At 49.2% G+C, this 23,288-nt stretch overlaps 2 protein-coding genes across 4 annotated transcripts; one reads left to right on the forward strand and one right to left on the reverse strand.

The window, feature by feature from the left end:
* Positions 1 to 602: 602 nt before the first annotated feature.
* TPRG1L (tumor protein p63 regulated 1 like) lies at positions 603 to 4,689 on the forward strand. 2 transcript variants are annotated; one of them, XM_041476709.1, is made up of 6 exons: positions 603 to 834; positions 1,186 to 1,277; positions 1,786 to 1,962; positions 2,492 to 2,645; positions 3,322 to 3,547; positions 3,766 to 4,689. In XM_041476709.1, exons 1-5 carry the CDS (start codon positions 631 to 633, stop codon positions 3,514 to 3,516), a joined length of 822 nt encoding a protein of 273 aa, XP_041332643.1. In that variant the 5' UTR covers positions 603 to 630; the 3' UTR covers positions 3,517 to 3,547; positions 3,766 to 4,689. The 2 variants fall into 2 exon arrangements, with proteins under 2 accessions (XP_041332643.1, XP_041332642.1); XM_041476708.1 differs by having other exon boundaries at positions 3,322 to 4,689.
* A 690-nt stretch (positions 4,690 to 5,379) lies between these two features.
* On the reverse strand, positions 5,380 to 19,559 carry WRAP73 (WD repeat containing, antisense to TP73). 2 transcript variants are annotated; one of them, XM_041476500.1, is made up of 12 exons: positions 19,443 to 19,559; positions 18,225 to 18,377; positions 17,555 to 17,671; positions 11,892 to 11,964; positions 10,982 to 11,085; positions 10,108 to 10,194; positions 9,461 to 9,595; positions 9,297 to 9,374; positions 7,927 to 8,032; positions 7,331 to 7,456; positions 6,444 to 6,635; positions 5,380 to 5,571 (listed from the first exon to the last, which is right to left on the reverse strand). In XM_041476500.1, exons 1-12 carry the CDS (start codon positions 19,509 to 19,511, stop codon positions 5,462 to 5,464), a joined length of 1,350 nt encoding a protein of 449 aa, XP_041332434.1. In that variant the 5' UTR covers positions 19,512 to 19,559; the 3' UTR covers positions 5,380 to 5,461. The 2 variants fall into 2 exon arrangements, with proteins under 2 accessions (XP_041332434.1, XP_041332435.1); XM_041476501.1 differs by having other exon boundaries at positions 18,225 to 18,491; positions 19,443 to 19,546.
* Positions 19,560 to 23,288: the final 3,729 nt, after the last annotated feature.

Below are 23,288 nucleotides of genomic sequence, written 5' to 3' on the forward strand. Positions count from 1 at the left end.
TTGGATTTTAGGAGTTGTCATCCATATAAATGACACACTCAGGTGTTTTTCATCATTTCCCTTGTTCAAACTCTGAAAGATTAAGATCGTCATCCTGATAATTTCCACCATGCCAGAAGGATGGTGCCCAAGCTGCACAGTCCTGGAAACCGGGAGACTCCAGACTTTAGTGGAGAAGACACACTGCCCATTTTCATTCCTGTCACACTCTTTCTTAACCATCAATTACTGACTGTGACTGAGAAATGAGACACTGAGGTCAGATTTATGATTTAACTGGCATTAACAAGTTCAAGTTTTCTTTCCTGGCTGAAATGTCACTCCCTCAGCTGACAGAAGGTGTGCACGATGCTCACAGCACCTGACACAGCCCCGGCCATGCGACAGTGATGGTACCCGCTACCTAATCAGCTCTGAGCGAGGGATAATGACAGCACGCAGCGCTTTGTACAGCCCCAGCGTGCGACGGCCGGAGCTGTGCGTCCCGCATCCCGCCGGGTACCGGCCGAGCATCCCTGCCGGGGCTGCAGTGCCGCCTCCCGGCGCGGCGCGGAGCGAGAGGCCCCGCGGCCGCTCCGCCCGCCCCGCTCCGCCCCGGAAGGCTCCGAGCGCCCGCCCGGCGCCGCCGCGATGCTGCAGCTGCGGGACGCGGACGAGTCCGGCCCGGCCGGCGGCTCCGGCAGCCCCGGCAGCCCCGGGGCGGCCACGCTGGTGCCGGGAGGAGCCGGGCCGCCCTTCGAGCCGGCCGTGCCGCCGGCCCGGCAGACGCTGCGGCCGCTCAGTGTGCGCACCGCGGGCCGCGCCGGCCGCCTGCGACAGTACTTCGTGTTCCGGGTGCGCGCCGCGACGGGAGCGGGCCGGCCGCGGCTCCCTGAGCTCTGTCTGCCTTCTCCCCCTCAGCCCTGAGCTCTGTCTGCCTTCTCCCCCTCAGCCCTGAGCTCTGTCTGCCTTCTCCTCCCTCATGCCCTAACTCTGCCTTCTCCCCCCGCAGCCCTGACCTCTCTGTGCCTTCTCCCCCTTCAGGCCCTGAGCTCTGTCTGCCCTGAGCTCTGTCCGCCTTCTCCCCCCGCACGCCCTAACTCTGCCTTCTCCCTCCGCATCCCTGACCTCTGCGTGCCTTCTCTCCCGCAGCCCTGAGCTCTCCCTTCTCCCCTCCACGCCCTAACTCTGCCTTCTCCCCCGCAGCCCGGCACCATCGAGCAGGCGGTGAGCGAGATCCGGGTGGTCGTGCTGCCCGCCGAGGACGGGGAGGTGCAGAGCGTGTGGCTGCTCACGGAGTGAGTGCATGAGGGACGGGACGGGCGCTGCGGGCGGGGAGAGGAGAGCCAGGGCAGCCTCGGCCCCGCGGGGTTGGTCCAGAGCCGCGCAGCCCGCAGCGCTGTTCTGTATGTAACCTGGCGAATATTAACGCCCACACAGGGCCCGGAGTGGCCCAGGCTGGCTGCAGCCATCATTATTTCATTATTTCTTTATAACCCAGCCCTCCAGCTCCAGATCAACACTCCCTAGTTAACCCCTTACGAAATCCAGTCCCACAGGGAACCCACGCCTGCAGTAAATCTCTGGCACAGCTTTAACAAACTGTCCCAAAGCCCCATGTGTGCAGCAGGGCACAGACTCTCAGCCCTGCACTGGCCCTGCTGATTCAAAGCAAAGTGACAGAAAATACAGCGTCACCGGGACTTGAGATTTGTTCTCCTCAGCAATTCTGCTTTCTGCCAAACTCTTGAGTGTTCCCAGCCAGGAGTCAGAAGCACTTAAAGCTCAGTGGCGTTCTCTCCCCAGAATCGATCACTGGAACAATGAGAAGGAGCGCCTTGTCCTCATCACGGACTGGTCCCTCCTGGTTTGCAAGTACAACTTCATCAGCCTGCAGTGCCAGCATGTGACCAGGATTGCCCTCAGTGCTGTGGACACCATCTCCGTGGGGGAGTTTGTGTTCCCACCCAAATCTCTCAACAAGTAAGCAGCCACAGGTTATTTGGAACAGATTGAGCTGTCAGCCTGACCACTGGAATGGTCTGAGAATTCTTCCTTTTGTTTGCTTAACTTTGCAAACAATTCCTGAAGCTTTACCAGAAGTCCTCAGGGTAGCTGCTGGTTTGCTGGGGTGGTGAGTAGTTGCACTAACAGCAAGTTGCTCAAGAACTTTCAAGATAAGATGAGTAGACTGGGGAGCAGAAACGCTCACCATTACATAATGCAGTAGTAGTAATACCAGCTCAGTGTGAGTAGAAAGCTGTGAGTGGCAGGTCCCCTGTACACAGGGGCTGTCACAGGCTGTGAAGGATGGACAGAGAGTCCCAGGTGGCCAGAATGTCCCTTTGCACGTTCCAGGGGCTGAATTATTGCGTTTCTTTCCTTCAGTAAAATTTACTATAATTTGTATGTCAAGACAGCTTCTGGTTCCAAGTAGGTCTTTTTCAGACAGAACATGTGTACTTAACCTTGCTCAAAGCCAAGTTTTCCCCTGTTCATTCTGCACTGTCAGGAGGGAAGGTGTCGGTATCCGCATCCAGTGGGACAAGCAGAGCAGAGCCTCCTTCATCAACAGGTGGAACCCCTGGTCCACCAACATCCCCTACGTGACCTTCACCGAGCACCCCATGGCAGATGCTGATGAGAAGATCTCGTCCCTGTGCCGGGTAAGGAGCTGCTCCAGGCAGCTCGCTGAGCTCGTAGGGTAGACACAACTTCAACACAACACATCAGTTAATCAAACAAAATCAGTTACATCAGAGGTGGAACTGGGAGCTCCATCTCCCCAGTCTCCAAATTTTGACTTGCAAGGTGGCCCCACTGCCCACTTTTGCCAGTCACCCATAACTGGACGAAACACAGAAGACAAAACTTCCAAAGATGCACAGTCCTGTAAAGCCCAAAAGCAAATGGGTCTTGGGCTGTTTCTGCTCTTACTTACCCAATAGGCTCATGGACTTCTCATCTGCCAGCTAATTAACAGACAGTTTAATTGCTCACTGAAAACCTTCACCGAGTTGGTTCTCTGTTCTTTTTGTAATAGGTGCTTCCCTCTGAAGGTTTGCCTAAAATTAGAACACTGTTAAGCATAACACATCAGTGATCAGGGCAGAACCATGGTCAGAAATAAACACCCAGTCACTGATAAATGTTCACCCTAAGTCACATATCAGCAGTGTCCTGTGTGAAATCACTGAATCACTGAGGTTAAATATCAGACTGTGACTATCACAGCCCATAGAGCCCTGACAGCTACAGCTTTAATGCTAATCCTTCACCATTCCCTATCTGCTTAACAGTTTGCAAAACAATGCAAAAGCAAGATGATTTCTTTTCTTCCAGCTGGAAAACTTTCAGACACAGCTGATCCAGGCAGTGAAGAAAGCCCACAAGGAGGGCCCAGTGCCAGGCAGTGCTAACGGGGTGTTGGTGCTGGAGCGGCCCATCCTCATCGAGACCTACCTGGGACTGATGTCCTTCATCAACAACGAGGCCAAGCTGGGCTACTCCATGACAAGAGGCAAAATTGGATTTTAAACCCCCTTGTGTGTCACCTGTTCAAGGGCAAGTGAGTTGCTGGTGGTGGTGCCCTGGGGAGAGGGTGCTGAGGGCAGAGCACGTGATAAAGGAAAGTTGGTCAGGGGAAGGAAAGGAAAAGAGAGGGGGACACTGAGGACAGTTCCCAGGTTGTTTAGGGAATGCACAGGCTGTATTTGAAGCAGACACAGGGTGGTGTCAGCCTTGTATTTTGTACCTGATTTACAGCCCTCACTGGTCCTTATGCAGGGTGAATGAGCCATGCTGTTGTGTCCCAGTGCCTGCTCTTCCCAGTCCATCAAGTGCCATTGGAACCTGCTGAAACCCCCAGGGCACAGCAGAACCTTTGTGCCACGGCCCTGCTGCGCCCCTGTGAATGGTGTCAAACTCTGTGTGTGCTTGGGACTGCTTTGTGTTGTTCAAGAGGAATTGCTGTTCCAATCACCATGATCTCAGTGCTCTGATTAATGCCTGTTAGGGATTTTCAAAGCTGTCAGTCAGTCTTTAACAGTATTTGCTAGCTTTTGCTAAAGCTGCACTGTTCCACCTGCTCAGCAGCAGTTTGTGAACTCAGTATGCATTTCTGAGCTTCTTGTAAAAATCCCTCTAAGAACCTACTGGAACTTCCTCTCTACTTCTATTTCTTTGCTGCAGCCATAGAATAAAGACTGTTGTGAGAGAACGTTGCCAAAAGCCTCACAAACACATTTGCCTTCAAAGCTGTTCTTTGTAGAACTGAAAAGGAATTCTATTTTGGTTAGACTGATACTCTTAGCCATCTTTCTCAAATCAGCTCTAGTTTGGGCCAGGACTTTTTAATGGAGACAGAGAAAACTTTCAGCACTGTGTGTCAGCCTTGGTTCGTACATTCCTGCACTGAACCTCTCATCCAGGGATGAAATTCAGAAGCAGCCCAAGAGATTACAGCTGTAATTGCTCAGGAGGTGGCTCTAACAAGCTTTTTCCTTGTGCATGACCTTCTCTCCATGCCCTTTCATCAGAGCTGGATGAACACTGTGCCACAGTGGGGGGTTTTTTTCATCTTAATGTAGGTGTTTGTGAAACTCCTGTTGCAGTTGGTCCTGACTCCAGCTTTCCAAGCTTCTCCATGTATTTTCTAAGTTACCTGTTCAATTTTCATTAACCTTGCAGTAAAGTTAAATTTAACCCTTACTTGGTATTTGTTCTTCATTTTCTGGAGACTGAGGCTGTGAAATTAGGTAACAAAAGAAAAAACATCCAGTAAATTCCTAAACAAGAGGTTCCCTCCTTGGAAGGACTCAGGGGAAAACAAGGAAGGATATCCAACTGCTCCTTCCCTGCCAAACCATCCACTCATATGTGGCACTGGAGTGGGGACAAAAACTCCCATTTCAGTTACCTGATTCAGCATTCAGATTCCAGTTCAGCATCTTGGAAGTGTCAAATTGTGATCCCTCTGGCAAAGATTCCGTGTAACAAATCCATGGTGGCCCAGGCACAGTTACTGTCACCCAAAATTATTTGTGTGCAAGTAACAGTTTCCTTATGCTGGGATAAAATCACTACATCATCACATCACTGATCACACTGAAACAGATTTTCAAGTGCAGAGGTGCAGGTTTATAGTTTGTAACTATCAAAATATTTATTGGAAATAGAAAATTTAAATAATAGCTATACATTATATATACACAGAGCTACAGTTTTAGAAAATAAGGGTTCAGAGTTGAAAAAGATCAACTCCCCCAGTATTCAGGTTTTCTTGCAATAGACACTCATTCCTTACATTTCACTTGCTACATCACTTCATTCCAATGCAGTCACAGTATTTCACACACTGAGCTTGGAGCTCCTTCAAATAAATAACTTATAAATACAAACACTTCAGACTGGGCAACAGGTTTTCACTCCTTTCCTCTTTCTTCCTCAGACTTGGGAGCAGTTTTAATGCATTTTAGTTCTTTTATTTTACTTCTTCTCTTTCCAAGTAACACACACAGAAGTGGTCCTTACTCAGGAGCAGCATGGAGTCCCCACTGGAATGCCAGGAGAGAGACACAATCTGGAAGTCACCTGCAGGAAGAGATCAGTGTGTCAGCAAGGAGCTGGCAGCCCATCCTGCTGGAGGAAAAGGCAGCTGGAATCAGCCACACAAATCCCTGCTAGCCCTGTGCTGTCCCTGAGACATTTCCTGTGTCTCACTGTGAGCTCCTCTTTTCCTGAGGGTGAAAACACCCGTTTTTAAACAGCTCCAAGAACACACCTGAGCTATTTCCAGGATAACACTCAGATCAGTTTATAAATGGAATAATATTTTTCAGCGAGTCTGGATGCTTTGCTTCTTTTCTGTCAAGGTCAGGATTAAATGTGTGAGATGGTATTTCTTGTTGGGACTCAGATGTTTATTAGTTCTTATCTATGTTACAGTCTCACAAACTATGAGTTCTGCAGCACTTCACTCTTAACAAACTAAAAATGGAGCCCTCTCTCTCTCTACAAGGCCTTTTAAGGATAAACTGTCCAATTAAGAAATGACACCTAAATTATTTTTACTTTTAACCCAATAACCAATCACCCGTGCCCTGCAATGCCGACTTTTTTATCCAATTACACGAAACCACTCAAAGAAGAAGGTGATGAAGGAGAAGGTGAAGAAGGACCAGCCTCCACCCTAAAACCTCTATCTTGCTTTATATATCACTATATTCTAAACCCATAAACTCTTTTAAGTTTCCCACCCTGTGATATCACACACTTCTATCCAAACTCCACACCCACAATCCCAGTTTCATCATTCAATTTTGGAAGCTTCTCCACAGCCTCAGGTCAAATGCAGTGTTCTCTTGGGTAGAAACTTTTTTTCAGCACAGCAAGTCTAAAATTCTCAACACCCAAGGTTCCAACAACTGAGCAGCTGCTGAGAGGTTGTGGCAGCTACTGCTCACCTTCCCCAGGCACCTTCACGACGACGCAGCCAGCTGGGGACCAGAGGTACACTCTGCTGGTGCCCGTGCATACAGCCAGGCGGGGCTGGCACGGGTCCCACTGGAAGCACTGGATTGTGCACAGCTGCTCCAACACCACTGCCAGCTTCAGCTTCCTGATGTCCCAGATCCACACAGCGTTGGGAATGTTATCTGCAGAAGAAGCAGCAACTGTGTGATAGCTGGAGGATAAAAGGATCATGTGTGGTTTTTCTAAATGCACAGGAAGAAACAAATTTGTACGACACAAACCTTTAGGTACACCCCAGAGTTAGCACCACTTGAGTTTTGCCAAGCAGAACCTTCAGGAAATATTGCAAAAAAAGGTAAAAGTGATCTAGTCCATCTCCCAGTCCTTGTCTGGCTTTTATCACATTTGTCTGTCTGATGGGTTTTGCACCTGACCCAGAGATTTGGCATCCAGGCCCAAACAGTCCTCAGGACCAAAGGGAAAAATGGAACACTAATTCCATGACTTTCACTATTCAGGAAGTCAGAATTCCTCCTGCTACAGTCCTGCCTTTTAAGAAACCCAGGCTGTAAGGGGGAAGATTTGTTTCATTTTCAATACAGTGTGCTCACACAAACTTGAAGAAACATAAAACCCCACTATTTTCATTAAATACAGAGCCAAGGCTGAGTTCATGCCCTGATCGGCAGTTCTGGCAGCTCACAACAGTTAACACACACTACAAGACAGGCTGGGATTCCTCTGTAGTTATTATCTCACAACAGAGCTGATTTTACAGGGTCATGACTCTTTTTATAGAGCAAAGGATCATTTCTGCTAAGGAAAGCCCCACATGCCCCACATGTTTCCCCTCCAAGGCAGGGCAGTCGGAACTTACCATTTTTGGTTGCCAGGAAGCAGTTATCTGCACTGAAGGCCAACATCCCAACTCCCACTTTGGGATTTGCCCTGTCAGCAACTGGTTTGATGTAGTGTAAAGAAACTGGCACTTGGCAAATGTCATCTGCAACAGGAAATAAAAGTATTTCACTAAGTGAGCCTGGATAGACAACGTATTTACATCCAACTGTTAAAACCCCTCATCTCTGAAGTGATAGGACAATATTTTACTCTTCTCAAGATGTTCCAATCAAAATTTCAATTGCTTTAAGGTACTACACCTTCACACAGCCACCCTACTACTATTCCTGCCCTCCTACAGAAAAGGAAAGGCTGGAAATTCAGGCAAGACTGAGATTAAATCAGGAAAATGAGGAGAGATTAATTTTTCTATTACCTTTTAACTAGTATTTCAAACACTGTTAACCAAAGGTGATTTACAGTGCCCACAAAGACTGAGACTGATTTTTACTGCCCTAGAGAACAGCCAGAGGATCTGTTCCACTCTCAAAGGGGCAGAGTTCACCTACAATGTTTATTTAAAGACTTCCCAAGGCAAACTCAAGTGTCTGGTTTGAGTAAACTTTGGCTTACATTTATTCTGTGTGCTGAAGAGAGAACTAGCCAATGCTCTTGTTGGAGGGAAAGAAAGTCTCTCTGTGCCAACAGTTGGGGATTTCTCCACTTCTTTATACACAATCTACAAAGAAACAAGTGAGAGCTCTACAGAAGGGCCTCAGAGAGTTTGAACATGGGCTGTTACCAAATACCCACATCCCACTGGCTCATTTGCACATTTAGTACATCTCAGCATCCCCTGGTTCATCAACAGAGGAAAGGGCTTCAGCAGGCAGATCTGGAATCCAGTATTCCCAGTGAATCACGGGCCATTTGGAACCATGATCAGGAAAAACACTCCAGAGAATTAGCCCCAGGGAGTGCACCTCATTCATTATTTCTGACAGCAAATTAAATCATCCCCATTACAGCAGGAACATGAATCTCATTTTTACAACCAAAAATCTTTACTCTGATTTTGTCACAAAGTGCAGCGCTGCAGAAGGAAAATAGCAAAAATATTTTAGTGTGCCTGCAACATATTCCTGAACACAAGCACCAGGATAAAACACAGCAACTGCAATTCCTGTCTGTGTAGTGGAGATTAACAGAGCTATTTCCATTTGTTTTCCATGACATATTTTACACCTAACTGGAAGTTAAGGCATTTTTCAGCCGTGAGAAGCTTTGCTGAGGTGCTTTAATGGCTCGTGCCTGGCTTCTGGTTAAGAGGCAGAGTCATGTGAATATTGCAGGCTTACAATCCATACACAAACTCTTCCAGGAGGTCTGTTCAGTCCCTCTACAATGGCAAACAGCACCACACACTGTTCTCATTACCTCCAGGGATGAGATCAGCTCGGGATTTTGGGAACAGCAGCTCTGCACCTGCTGCCAACAGCCCAGAATCTGTCAGGCCTTGCAGGTACAGGTATAAAGGATAAAAATCAATGCTGACAGATGTTCCAGGAAATGCCCTTTAGGTGAGCTGGATGAGCCTGTCCACACAGGATGGAAAATCTGAACACAATCCAGTTCCAGCACTGTTTAAAGTTAGGAATTGTATAAAGCTGAGACAAATCTCTCCTGTTCAGTTTTCCAGTTTGCCATCAGCTGCACACTCAAATCTGTAATGCAGCCACCACCTACACCCAAAATACATAGGCACGTGACAGGAGAATCTATTACTGCTCAAGAGAGATGACCATAGACACATATTCCATCAAATTTTAAAGGATTCCCACATTTTTGTTACATTCCCAGGTTACCATGCAATTTCCCAAGCTCTGGCAGGAAAAAAAATCCAAAAGTCTCCAGAATTAAATGGATTCAGCAGCATCTTTCAGATACAAACGGCAGCACCCAAGCTCTGCTAAGGTCTCCATGGATTTGGGATCCACACTTACAGTCTTTTTGCTGGTAATGGTTGCTGGATGCCCAAGCTCTGTGATCTTCTTCCACGTCACATGGTTCAGGATACGCACCTGGCCCAGGAAGCGCGGCAAGGGGAGACTGTTAGGGCAAAGTTCTTCATATGATTTAGATAAAAGAGGCAGGAAACACTTCTCACCTTTTCATCAAAGCTGCCAATGGCCAGGAACTGGCTGCTGGGACTCCAGGCAATTGATTTGATGCCCAGGGGCCACTCATAGGCACGGTAGGAGGAGAGCAGCCGCCCATCGAGGGAGTACAGCAGCACCTTGTACTGAAACACAGCAGAGCCACTCCAATCCAGCAATGCTGCTAAAAACCACAGGCAGGCAAATCATCCTGCCAAAACCTGCCTGTTTATCATGCAAGTTAAATACAAAGCTACAAATGGTCCCTCATCTATGAGTTAAGAGGCTTCCTTGCTCTCTTTTGGGTTGAGTACTTTCAGTAACTGTAAAATCACTGTGCAGTGCAGTGTCAGTAAAGCTGGAGAAAACTCTTACACTCTTCCATTAATTCAGTAGCAGCTCCTGCAGTGTTTACAATTTTTTTTTTGCAAGATAAATTAGAAATAATTAGCTGTCATTGAAGGTTTAAAGAACAGCGACATCCACTTGCAAGGACACCCATCCCCAACACACGTGTAATATTTAACAAAGCTGGACTCACACCCTTTTGTGTTCAAAAGAAACATTTTAAACACTAATTGTTTTAGTCACTGCTTTAGACATGATGGCCAAAGACCAGCTTGAGCTCTTCAAGAAAATAATCTGCTTTTCCTCTTACCTCCAGGCACGTGTCCCACGCTGCCAGCACACAGCCATTGGGAGCCCATTCAATCCCAAACAGATCCTGGGTTTCAGTGTCAAAATGCTGCCCACAAAAGAGAAACCACAAAACCATTTGAAATATGTCAACAAATCCTGCTGCATCTAAGCTGACAGAATGTTCAGTTTTAACTTTTCAAGGGCTACCACAAACACAAAAGAGCTTCTTGTATGACAGAGTAGCAACAAAAATATTTCCTCTTGTAATACATGCTGCATTCAGTGGATCTTTGAGAAAAGAAAAGCTGAAAGTTTCTATACCTTCAAATGAACAGCGTTTCATAAGAAAATTAAATTAGTTACACTGAATCGGTCAAAAATCCAGGAAGCCTAATTCCTTGTCTTAAAGTCCAGTACAGGATCACATAATCCCAGAACAGTCTGAGCTGGAAAGGACCTTACAGCTCATCTCATCCTATAGACAGGGACACCACCTTCCACTATCCCAGGTTGCTCCAAGCTCCATCCAACCTGGCCTTGGACACTTCCAGGGATGGGACAGCCACAGCTTCCACTACAAGGTTCATTAGGGAAAAACTCAGGAACACAACAAACATTTAGGGGTATTCCCAAGTTTTCTCTCAGCTTCTGGTGAGGCTCAGAATTCCCAAATTAGAGGTGACACAAGATACAGGCAAGTTCTTCGTGAGGTTAAATTGATGAGATCCAGCCTGGGGGCAGTGCCACCCTCCATGGACTGACCCCATGTGTGAACAGTTTATATCACATCTCCCAAGCACCAAGCACTTGCTACTCTGACTGTTTCTAATGGAGTAGTGTGCAGTATGTGCAGGTAACCTCCAGAGCAGAGGGGGAGCAGAGGCAGAGCTCACCCTGAGGAGCTGCCAGTTTCTGCACACGAAGATGCTGATGAAATCCTTGCAGTCGCGTCGCTCCGCCACGGCCATGTAGCGCCCGTCCTTGGTGAAAGCCACCCCTGCCACGGGACAGATTAATTAAAACTGGCTTAAATAGACATCAGACAACAAGGCACAAGAGCTGATGAGTCTTCAGCGAGGCACAGTTACTCGCAATTCAAAGCAGAACTAAAAGAGGAGCCACAATCTCTTCACAGAAGGTCACATTAATCAAGGCAAAGCACAGTGTTACTGATTCATTGTGTCAGCAATTTTTAAGCTCAGAATGTACAATTTCTCAGGATGCAGAGCTCCAGTGTGCTTCAAAACACATCTAACCACTGACAGTTGTTATATAAACCCAACAGATTTCAAATAACCACTTCATTTAGCCTGGCTAAATGGATCAGTTATGCAACCATCGGGTCCCCACCAACTCTCAGGCATTGCTCCCCATCCTCCTGGATTTTATATGGAATACATAATTGTCTTTGTCATCTCTGGGATACAAGCCTTGGGCAGGAAACTGCTCACCACAGCCATGTGGTCTGACAGCCCTGACACAAGCTTCCCTTTCCAGCCTTTCCATATGCAGAAGATGACAAAAGTCACTTTGGATTAATGTTTTTCATCACAAGCACATCCAGCATAATTTAAGGTCTTAAAGGATCCCTCAGAGGCAAACACAACACAGATGCACATGTGAAGAGCAGGCACATGGATCAGCTGGAATCCTTCACTCAGACACCACAACCTGGCTGCAGGTGCTGCTCAGAAGGGATGGGACCAGACCTGTTCCCACAAATGGGGTTTGTCATCACATTAAAGTCATTTGCCCTTTCTGCCACATTAAAGGACCATTCCTAGCCAGGTGTGTGACACTTACCTTGCTGGCATGCTTTGGGGTACTTGATGTAAGACACAGACTTGGTGCACAAGGACCACACCGTGATTCGCAGCTGGCACAGAGACAGGGAGCAGTTTTGGTTATTTGTGTAGATTTTAAAAAAAAATTAACAGGAAAACATCAACATAATTCAGCAACACAAAGTGGATCAATGAAACTTCTGTGACTAATTAATTCTGCAGCTATTTTGTATAACACAATGACCTGGGAAGCAGCTGTGAGAAGTGGATCAATGAAACTTCTGTGACTAATTAATTCTGCAGCTATTTTATAACACAATAACCTGGGAAGCAGCTATGACGAATTCTTTCCCAATTTCTGGCAGTTAGCAGGGAATTTACCCCAAGCTTACACAAGCACTCTAGATGAGGATACAAAATTCACACCACTGATATGGAGAAAACCTCTTCACAAGCACTGAAGTTCCTGACATTAACACAAAAGTCTTCCCAATCTATTGCCCAGAGTCACTGTGCAGCTGGACAAACAGATTCATCACAGAATCTGGAGGAAAGATGGGGAGCTTCCTGCCTTTATGAATGGATGACAAGTTACAGCCCCTCCAGAACACTGTATCCCTTGGGAAAAGGCTATCAAGTATGAACATTGAGCTGTATTTTACATTTAGAAACCCTCAGCTTTGATGGCTGATTTGTGTTTTGCTCTTCCCTCTTTGGGCACACACGAGGAGGCACCCTTACAGAATTACTGAAAAATTCAGACACCCAAACCCTGCTATGCAAAGCAAGGCTTTACACTGGTGTTTGGGGGATTTCGGGAGAACTGTGCCTCCACAAGCACCAAGGCAGACCCAGCCTCCCCACAGCTCCCCAAGGTCACAGCTGCACTGCAGGCTCTGCCTTGCCATCTGCACATTACCCAATTAAAAACAAATACTCCCTCTCCCTTAGCAACGGCAGCCCAGACACATGGGCATTCACCAGGATGGCACGTGAACCTTTGCCTTTGGAGCTGGAGCAAGGAATGCTTCCAGGCTCAGGTTATAAACTTCTGTTTTCCTGCATTTTACTGCACCAAGGAACAGCTACAGGTAGGACTTTTTTCAGTGAAGCACCTCTACCACAAATGCGCCTTTCCCTGAATTATTGGGCAGCAAAATTAATTCTGATCCATTATGTAAAACACCTGCATTGTGCCCATTTCCTCCTCCTCCCACACCCCAACAGACTCAGGAGGAAGGTTCTCCTACACCTTTTTGCAGGTTTGTCCTCAACACAGCTTTTCCTTCCCTGAAGTACCTGGCACTGCTCAATGGTGACAAAGGATGCTGAGGGAGCAGCGTGTGGATGTGCTTCACTGGTAACACTGCAGGCTCTGTGTTGCAACAGAAGTTGGAGGTTTTTCCCTTGCTGACATGATCCGTTTCGGTGGGAAGCAGAATTCGAGGGATTTACAGGGCTCAAACCTAGCTTCAGAATCCCAGTAAACACTGCCTCCCCATCAGAGGTTCATGGAATCCCAAACAGACCTTTCTGCCTTACACATCAGGAAACTTCTGAGATTTGAAGAGGATTTCTGTGTTACTTTCTCCACGGAATCACAGAATGATTTGGGCTGGAAGGGATCTTAAAGCTCATCTTGTCCCAGCCCCTGCCATGGACACAGACATCTTCCAGTAGACCAAGCTGCTCCAAGCCCTGCCCAACCTCGCAGGGAAGGATTCCTTCCCAGTATCTCACCTAGCCCTGCCCTCTGTCACTGGCAAGCCATTCCCCCCTGTCCTGTCACTCCATGCCCTTGGAAGTTGTCTCTGTCCATCTTTCCTGTAAGCTCCCTTCAGGCACTGGAAGGCCACAATGAGGTCACCCCAAGGCTTCTCCTCTCCAGCTGGACAATCCCAGCTCTCCCAGCAGAGCTGCTCCATCCCTCTGATCACCCTGGGGCCTCCTCTGGACTCTGAAGGAGCTCCAGGTCCTTCCTATGCTGGGACCCCAGGGCTGGAGGCAGCTCTGCAGGTGGGGTCTCACCTGGGCAGGGCAGAGGGGCAGAACCTCCTCCTCTAAGTTCAGCAGCTCCTGGAGGAACCCATGAGAGGAACATTAATCAACTTTTATTGATTAATGGCCCTGGGGCCACTCACTTCCGGCCACCCAAACCCAGCTGTCAGTCTGCTCCTCAGGCAAGATTTACTTTAAAAATACCAACACAATGCCTCCACACATTCCTCTGCAGCAACTGCAGCACTGAAATGCTACTGGGGACTATTAATTGCAGCCCTAAATGCACTGGCTGCCCTGCCTCCCCTGAGCAAAACACACAGCACACATTCTCCAACCACTTAATACAAGCTTAGCAGCTGCAGGCTTTGAATGCTGAGGGCTGGATCATCATTTTTCCTGACAAAGGCATCTGAGTGCTGCTACTCAGCCCCATGAACAGCTCCCTGGCCTGCTGGGCACCAAACACACTTCCACCCTGGACCACACTGCCTGCTCCAAGCCTCAGGAGGCAACACCTTGCTGCTCATGTTGAGCTCGAGAGCACACAAATCTCTGGAGATGGGACACAGCACACCCCGTGCTGAGTTTCCACTGTCACCTCTGCCCTGCCTGAGGCTCAGCCAGACAAAAGGCAAGGCCACCTTTGTTTCAAAATATTCCTGCATCCATCTGTGCTCCGCCATGGAGGCACAAAATCATTTAGGATGGAAAAGCCCTCAAAGAGCACTGAGTCCAACTATTTCCCCAGCACTGCCAAGGCCACCATTAGACCATGTCCCCAAGACACTTCTAAATGTCTCTTAAATCCCTCAAGGGATGCTGACTCCACCCCTCCCTTGAGGAGCCTGTCCCAATGCTTGACAACCCTTTCCATGAAGAAACTTTTCCTAATATCCAACCTAAACCTCCGTTTGCTGTAAAAACAGCAGCTTCTCCAAAAGGGTCAAGCTTTGTGACTCCTGAAGGAGGACAATAAGGGTTTTCCTGTTCTTCACTGCTGAGCACATACTCCTGGCACTGGACGTTCCAGTGCCATCACACCCTGATACTGCTGAGGGGGCACTGCCCTGTGTGCCCCCAGACATGGACACAAACTGCTCAGTGCCTCTGCAGCACTGGGGAGAGCCCCCAGAGCACAGCCAGCACACGTTTCATGGCACAGGCACACACACAAACACAGCTGCAAAAACCCAGGCTACAACTAAACAAGATGCCTCTAAGTGTCTGATAAGCAAAGCCCTCATCTTCACTCCATCTATCAGCCACAACACACCTTTAACATCTAACAAGCTCATAGAACCACAGATCATCTTAAAGATCATCTTGTTTCAAATCCTCTATTCACAGATTCATTGAGGTTGGAAAATACCACCAGGATCATCAAGTCCAATCCAACCTGTGCCTGATCCCCACTTGTCACCCAGCCCACAGCACTGAGTGCCACCTCCAGGGATGGGGACTCCACCACCCATCTCTCTGGGCAGCACCTTCCAATCCCTGACCACCTTTTCCATGAAGAAATTCCTCCGGCAAGCCCTGTCCAACCTGGCTTTGAGCACTTTCAGAAATGTCAAGAGGATCCATTTGCTTTCCTTCAGATCCTTTACCTGCAGCTGTTGGTTAAGCTCTACCTGTGTCTGTAAATTCTGGCATTGGAAGGAGTCACATGGGGTTCAACACCTTCCACAGGACACACTGATAATGTGGAACTGCCTCCCAGAGTGGATTTCAGTAGAGAAGGAACACAAAGAAACCCTACAAATTAGCTGATGAATTCCAAGTGTCAAAGGATGGTGCCAGACTCTTTCTTTAGGTGCCAGTGACAGGACAAGGAGTAATGGCCAGAAACTAAAACACAACAAGTTCCACCTCAACATGAGGAAGAATTTCTTTCCATGGAGGGTGGCCAAGCACTGGAACATCTTCCCAGGGAGGGTACGGAATCTCCCTCTCTGGAGACATTCCAAACCCACCTGGATGCTTTTCTGTGTCACCTGCTCCAGGTGACCCTGCCTTGGCAGGGGGGTTGGACTGGATGATCTCCAGAGGACCCTCCCAACTCCAACTATTCTGGGATTCTGTAAGGATTTTTCTGAGGCACTGGTAAGTACAGATTGCTAGAAAGAAATTAGCCCAACCATAACCTTTAAAAAACTCAGGGAATAAAAAACTTCCCTGTGAGCTCTCAGTGGAGTTCACACACTGACCTGAGGAATAACAAGTGGTTACTTGGTGCTGTTTGGAAGTGACCAAAGCCCAGCTGAGCTGGCTGACAGGGAACCCCCAAACCCTCCAGGCAATCAGAGGATTTGATAAGACACTGATATTAAATATCCTGAGCACTGCCCACGTCCATCCCCCCAGACTGTGGATTTAGCAGGGAGGGAGTAAACACAGCTCTCTGACAGCAGCTGTCTGACAACAGCTAATTTAGCAACCTGTTTACAGCTGGAAAGGAAACTTATCCCAACACAGATGCCAACTTGGCAAAGGCTTAATGAAATCCTCTAAGGTCAAACCGAGTTCTGTTGGGAGGCAATAAATCCTTCCTGGTCCACCCCCACATGCACGTGCCAGGAGATCTTCTCTGGGAGCCTCACACAGCCCCAGCCTGCAGTTCTGCCTCCTCTGCTGCTGCCTGACCAGCAGGGATGGCTGCTCTGCCTCCAGGCTGGAATTCTGGGCTTGTTTTTAATTTTTATTGCTGCTATCAGGGCAATTCACACCTGAGAAAACCAAGGGCTAAACTTATCACCCTTATCTAGAGGGATAGGGGAGTGGGTCTGTAAACACACTGCTGTCCACAGCCATATCCCACTAACATTGGGATTTGCCCAAAAAAAGGGGGAATCTTGCACTGCAGCATGTGAATTCTGTGCTAACCAGTGTTATGGCACAAGATCCTGTCACCTAAAGCACTTCCACAGGTTTGGAAAGAGTAAACACAAAGAGAAAGTGTCTCACATGTTGTTCTTGGCTATTTTCTGACCCTTCATTGTTGTACTCAATAACAGCAATCATCAGCTCTAATCCAAAAGGTGGAAAAGTCAGAATCCACAAGCCTTCCAAGAAACCAACCATCCACAAACCAATTTGGATTCTACATTAGTAGCATTCCCCAATATGGGTCTCAACAAGCATTAAAGGTGTTACAATTTTAATTTCACAAGTGGTTCCACCAGCGGTCTGGCTCTTGTGTGTCAAATCAAACAAATAGGAAAATATTTCCAGGATCTGCATCTAAATCTCATCTCATAGGTCAATAAGCCTATGAGTTTTAAGTTTTAATTTAAAATCACTCTGAAACATTTATGGTTTGGGGTTTTTTAACTAGAAATCCTGAGATTTTCTCACCGTGCAAGCAACATAGTGGATTTCTAAGACTGCTTTGATGAATGCCATCAAAATCAAAAACATCAGGATATGTTCTAAACCACACAATTTTACCTTCAAATCTGAAGTGTCCATTTTCTACCTTCTCACCAGAAGCAACAGGACAAAATGTTAGTGGAACAACAAATACCAAACCTGGAACTAACCCAAGTTAGACACAGGAGTGCAGAGCTGCATCCGTGCTCTCCACCACCGCTGCAGCTTTAAGGGCTTTGGGTTATTTTAGGAGGCAAAGGGCAGACAGCAAACATCTGACACCGAGGGGAGCAAGCCTGCCTCCACACTCACATGGAACTCGGTGGTGTTGAGGATGTGACGCCCGTCCGGACTCCAGCATGAAGCCACCAATCCCGCGGAGCCCTCGTCGATCTTACAGTGCCACTCCGGCTGCTCCAGGGACCAGACCTGGGGCAGGGAGCAACCACACAGAGCAGGAAGCATCAGCTCATCCAAACCTCTGCTCAGGAGGATTCCCTGCAGCTGGCAACAGGCTCCTGCATCCCAGCTCAGGGAGCTCAGCAACACCCAACCACCCGCAGCCATGAAGGACTGGCGCTGGATCCCGCTGCAAAAGTGAGTCCCGTACCTCTGCGTGCTCATGGAAATGGCAAATGATGTGGGGTTGGGTTTTTTCTGTGACAAATACTCTGAATATCCAACATTTAAACAGGTTTAGTCCATTTAACAAGCTTGCATGTTGTTTATTTCCTACTGCGTTAAGAAAATCTCCAATTCTGATCTGTTTTGCTAGATATTTTTATCCTAAATATTTTTTTTCAAACTAAGATGTTTGTCGTGGCTTTCAAAATCTTGGCATGCTGGATTATCCTCCAAACCGTGTTACCACCAACATCAGGTGCTTCAGCAAAGCCTCAGAACAGTGCTGGCTGTTAAGCTCTCCCTCCCATCACACCCAAACCCCAGCAGGAAGCACACCTTGTGCTGCTTTCACCCTCACCTGGACAATGCCCCGCTTGTACATGGCACACAGGATGAACAGGGAGTCCGAGGACCACTCGATGTACTGGATCTGATCCAAGCAGGTGTAGAGCTGGAGGATCTGCAGGGAGCTGGCATCCCGAACCACCAAGCGGTGCTGCACACACGAGGCCTGGGGGGGACAGGGCTGAGCTGAAATGGGGCAGGATCCTGGATGGAGCACCAGGGCTGTCCCTGCCAGGCTTGCTGTGATGCCAGGTTTGGTTCAGAGAGGGTCAATGTTGTGCTAAAATAAAAAAAAACCCTCCCTGTGGGTGGTGAGCCACTGGCACAGGGTGCCCACAGAAGCTGTGGCTGCCCCTGGATCCCTGGAAGTGGCTAAGGTCAGGTTGGACAGGGCTTGGAGCAAGCTGGGATAGTGGAAGGTGTCCCTGTCCATAGCAGGGGCTTTGACCTAGATGAGCTTTAAAGTTCTTTGTACTCCAAACCAGTCTAGGATCCTGTATTCTTTCTATATGCGCTGAGCTCCACTGCAAACTACAGTGAGAACTAACCCAGGGAAAGGGGGTTTTACAGTAGTAAATACAATCCTCGATTCCATCACTGCTGGGTAAGTAACTCCAGCTTTTAAAACATAACTTTCTGTCTTATTGACATAGAATCCCTTAATGGTTTGGGTTGGGAGGCACATTAAAGTTTATCCAGTTCTACCCTCTGCCATGCCAGGGACATTTTCACTGTCCCAGGCTGCTCCAAACCCTGTCCAGCCTGGCCTTGGACACTTCCAGGGATCCAGGGAATCCACAGCTTCTCTGGGCACCCTGTGCCAGGGCCTGCCCACCCTCACAGGGAATTCCTCCCCACTATCCCACCCAACCCTGCCTTTTAGCAGTTTGAAGCTGTTGTCCCTTGTCCCTCCTCTCCAAACCGTTGTAAAGAGTCCCCTCCATCTTCCCTGTAGGCTCCCTTCATGTACTACTTAATTTAAAGCACTAATTAATCTACCTGATTAAGCTTAATTTAACCTAACTCAGGCCTCCGGTATTGACCCTTCGTGCCTCAAAGCCTCTGGGCAGCAGCCTCGGAGCTCAGGCCCGCAGGCTCCGGGGCTCCATCGCTGCCCCGGTGTCCGCCCTCAGCCCGGCCCGGCCCGGGCCCCGCGCAGCGGCCGCTCGGGGGCCGCGCCAACCGCCCCGTCCCGGGCCGCACGGCCCCGCTGATCGCGGCCGGCACTCACCAGGCATTTTCCGTCGGGGGAGAAGCGGCCCAGGAGCCCCGAGAGCTTGAACAGCTCCGAGAAGTTCATGGCGGGCGCGGCGCCGACGGGATTCGAACCCGCCGCGCTCCGCCCNGGCGCCGCGGGGTTCCGCCCCCCCCCCCCCCCCCCCGCCCCGCTCCGCTCCGCCGGGGCCCGCCGGAACGGGCGGGGCCGCGCGGGAGGGGCGGCCCCGGGGCACGCCGGGAGTTGTAGTCCCCGCGCCCGCCCGGCAGGGGGCGCCCGGCGGCGGGAAGCGCGCGGGAAGGCGCCGCATTGGTATGCAAATGAGCCGCTAATGAGCCGGGTAATGACGCGGTTAATGAGCTGAGGGGCGCGTTCCCCCTCCTCTCTCTATCCTATGGGAGTCCTCCCTTATCTGGCGCCTTTCCGCGGGCTGCGTCCCGCGCATGGAATAGCCCCGACTAATTAACCGGCCCTTCTGGCTAATTAGTCAGCCCTTCGGGCTAATCACTACTGCCGGCTAATTACCGACAGCAATGGGAGCACAGGTGGGATGTCCCGCCAGATTCCCCGGAGAGGACAGAGGAACTAATAATTGGAATAGAGATACCCCAGCAAAAAGGATGTGAACTGACTGGAATCAATCAATCAATTAGTCAATTAATCAATACAGGCACACCAGGGGAGGGACAGATCCCAGATATCCCCCCTCAGAGGGCATATTCCTTTGGGAAACAGCCCCCTCCCAGTGCAGCCAGCCCAGGGAGCAGAGGAGCCAAGGGGGAATGGGGAGGGTGACAGGGATGGCTGTGTCCCCAAAATACAGCCAGGGTCCCCAAAATACAGCCAGGATCCCCAAAACACAGCCAGGGTCCTCAAAACACAGCCAGGGTCCCCAAAACTGCTCGTGTGCATCCCCAAAACTGCTCTTGTGCATCCCCAAAACTGCTCTTGTGCATCCCCTCCCCCTGAGCAGCCAAGGGGATGCACAGCTGCCTCCCTTTGTCCCCACGGTCTGCAGCCCCGGGATTTTTGGGGTGGTTTCCTCAGAAATGAGTGAGGAAGGGCTTAAGGATGCCACTGCTACCAACACAGCTGATAAATCTGCTGCAAATCTCTGCAAGACTGACAATCAGTTGGACAAACTCAGACAGAGACTGCCTTGGAGTCCACAAATACACTTTTTTTTTTTTTTTCTTTCATACTGTTTAGTTTAAAATCTGCAAACAGTCATCCCAGCATTACATGAAAATGCAATTAATCAGCATTACATCCCCAAATGTCCCAGTGGCAGCACAGCCTGGTGGGACCCCCCTCCCTGTTTGGGGGCCACAATCACTTAAAAATAAACCTCATGATCAGAGGGTCTGAGGATTTGAGTCTTGATTTGGTTACGGATTATTTGGGTTCCAAAAGCTGGTTCCAGCCCCACCAGTGTGTTTTTTTGGTCTGGAATCATCCAGGGCAGCCAGAGGAATGTCCTGGGTTCTGACAGTGGGGGTGCCTTTTGGGGGTGTCTTTTGGTCCCCAGTGGGGACAGGGGAGCTGAGAACAAGCAATGATTGCCCCAGGATGAGCAGTGACTGCCCCAGGATGAGCAGTGCCACTGCCTGCCCTGTCACCCAGGGCAATGACAGTGACACAGGAGTTTGTGATGGGTGTCAGTGTGTGACAGGGTGTCTGTGGGTCCGTCATTAGCCTTCTGGGTGATGGTTTTTAATCAGAAATGTTCAGTCTTCACCCAGTGCCCCTCTCCTTGTGCCTTGGCAAGTCGCTGCTCCCGGGGACCCAGCACAGGGAACCCCAGAGCCCTTCCCCACCCCGGGAGAGATGATCTGGTCACTGGCTGAATGCAAACACAAAACCTGCTCAGCCCACCCATCTGATGGGGAGAAAAACCTTGATATACTCTGAGTGTTTTTTGCTGGAGGTTCCATCCCTGGCAGTGTCCAAGGACAGGGCTGGGAGCAGCCTGGGACAGTGAGAATGTCCCTGCCATGGCAGAGGGTAGAACTGGATAAACTTTAAAGTCCCTCCCAAACCAAACCATTAAGGGATTCTACGAAATACAATAAGTTATAAGACAGAAAGTAGTGTTTTAAAAGCTGGAGTTACTTACCCAGCAGTGATGGAATCGAGGATTGTATTTACTACTGTAAAACCCCCTTTCCCTGGGTTAGTTCTCACTGTAGTTTGCAGTGGAGCTCAGCGCATATAGAACAGAATACAGAATCCTAGACTGGTTTGGAGTACAAAGAACTTTAAAGCTCATCTAGGTCAAAGCCCCTGCTATGGACAGGGACACCTTCCACTATCCCAGCTTGGACAGGGACACCTTCCACTATCCCAGCTTGCTCCAAACCCTGTCCAACCTGACCTTGGCCACTTCCAGAGATCCAGGAGCAGACAGAGCTTCTCTGGGCACCCCTCTTGGACCCAAACCAAGCCCTGATTCTGTGGCTGATCAAAGCGGGGTGGCCACTCCTGCACCCCCCGCGGCCGCCCTGGCGTCCCTCTGGCGCTGGTGACCAGCTTTAATCTCCTGGCACGCTTGGCTGAGCACTCCCCACCCCCTTGCAAGTGCCTCCTATGGCAGGAAGGAGCGCAGGAGCTTTTTTGCCTCACTTTCCACAGAGCTTTCAGCAGCTCCAATGTCATTGCCTTGGCGACCGGGACGCTACTCCGGGGTAGTGCACTGAATAACGTAGATCCTCAATCCCAGGGCACTCCTGGCTGCAGGAGACCTCCGGGGGAGCTCAAAACTCAGGTAGGAGGGGGAAAAAAAAAAAAAAAGCCCGACAAAAGGAAACCCCTTGCTCTGGCGGTGTGTGAGTTTCTGGATAACGCGGCTGGAGGATGATTTGCGGCGGGGTTGTGACACGGTGGTGAAGTGTCTCGGGAAGTTTGCTCCCAAAGTGGGTTAACTCTGGAGTGAGAGCGCTTTTGGAGGAGCCTTGGATGGGAGAGGCAATGGAAGGGCTGGATCCTGGTGGGATCCTGGGCTCAGGTCCCTGTGCAGGGCTGCCAGGGAGGGAGGGGGAGCAGCCTCAGCTCCTTCCCCATCACTGCTGGCACAGAGGATTTCTCTCCAACCTGCCTCCCCCTCGGGAGAAAATTTTTGACAAGCTGCTGGACCCCACGGAGGGGTCCTGAGATTCAAAGAGTGCTGCAGGAAAGCTCACTGGCTCTCCATTGCTTTGACAAAGCTCATTTGGCAGGGGTGAATTTAACAGTCTGAGATAAATGAATGATAGCACAGGGCGGTGTTGGCACTGTGGGACTGGCAGTGTTTTTTCAGACATTAAGTTGTTTGCTGTGGGCTGGATGAGCCTGATGGGTCTGGTTGTGTGGAGGAGAGAAAGTCCAGGGTCAGTTCCCAAATCATGGAGCAGCTCTGTGTGAGGGGTGGAAACAGCTCTCAGAATTCCTGCTCTCCCAGAGTCCTTAGGAATTAGTGATACCCGTTACATTGGGTTTGTGCATTTATGTTCCCTTCAGGTGGCTGCAAAATGCTGTCATGTTTCCTCCTGGGCTGTTTGAGTTGTGAATAACAAATACTGAGCATTTCTGGTGCTAAACCCGAGCCCTAAAGTTGATAGTGATCTCAAAGATTCTCCTTCCAGAGAGTGCAGAAACTCAGTGAGCAAACTCAGCCAGTTCCAGCAAGGCTGAGAGCCCACAGTGCCCTTCACCATCCTCACTGTGATGAAAAAAGTTGAGTTTATAACCATTCCAATAAGGTATTAGACCTTATTAACCATTCTAATATTTATTAGAATTTATATTTTATTTATTATGTGACCTGTGTGGTCACAACACGTGAGTGAGGCACGGTTGGTTCATCTGCTCTGCTTCTCCAAGGAG

Source organism: Pyrgilauda ruficollis, unplaced genomic scaffold, assembly GCF_017590135.1.
Source record: "Pyrgilauda ruficollis isolate IOZ18807 unplaced genomic scaffold, ASM1759013v1 scaffold39, whole genome shotgun sequence".
Lineage (NCBI taxonomy): Eukaryota > Metazoa > Chordata > Aves > Passeriformes > Passeridae > Pyrgilauda > Pyrgilauda ruficollis.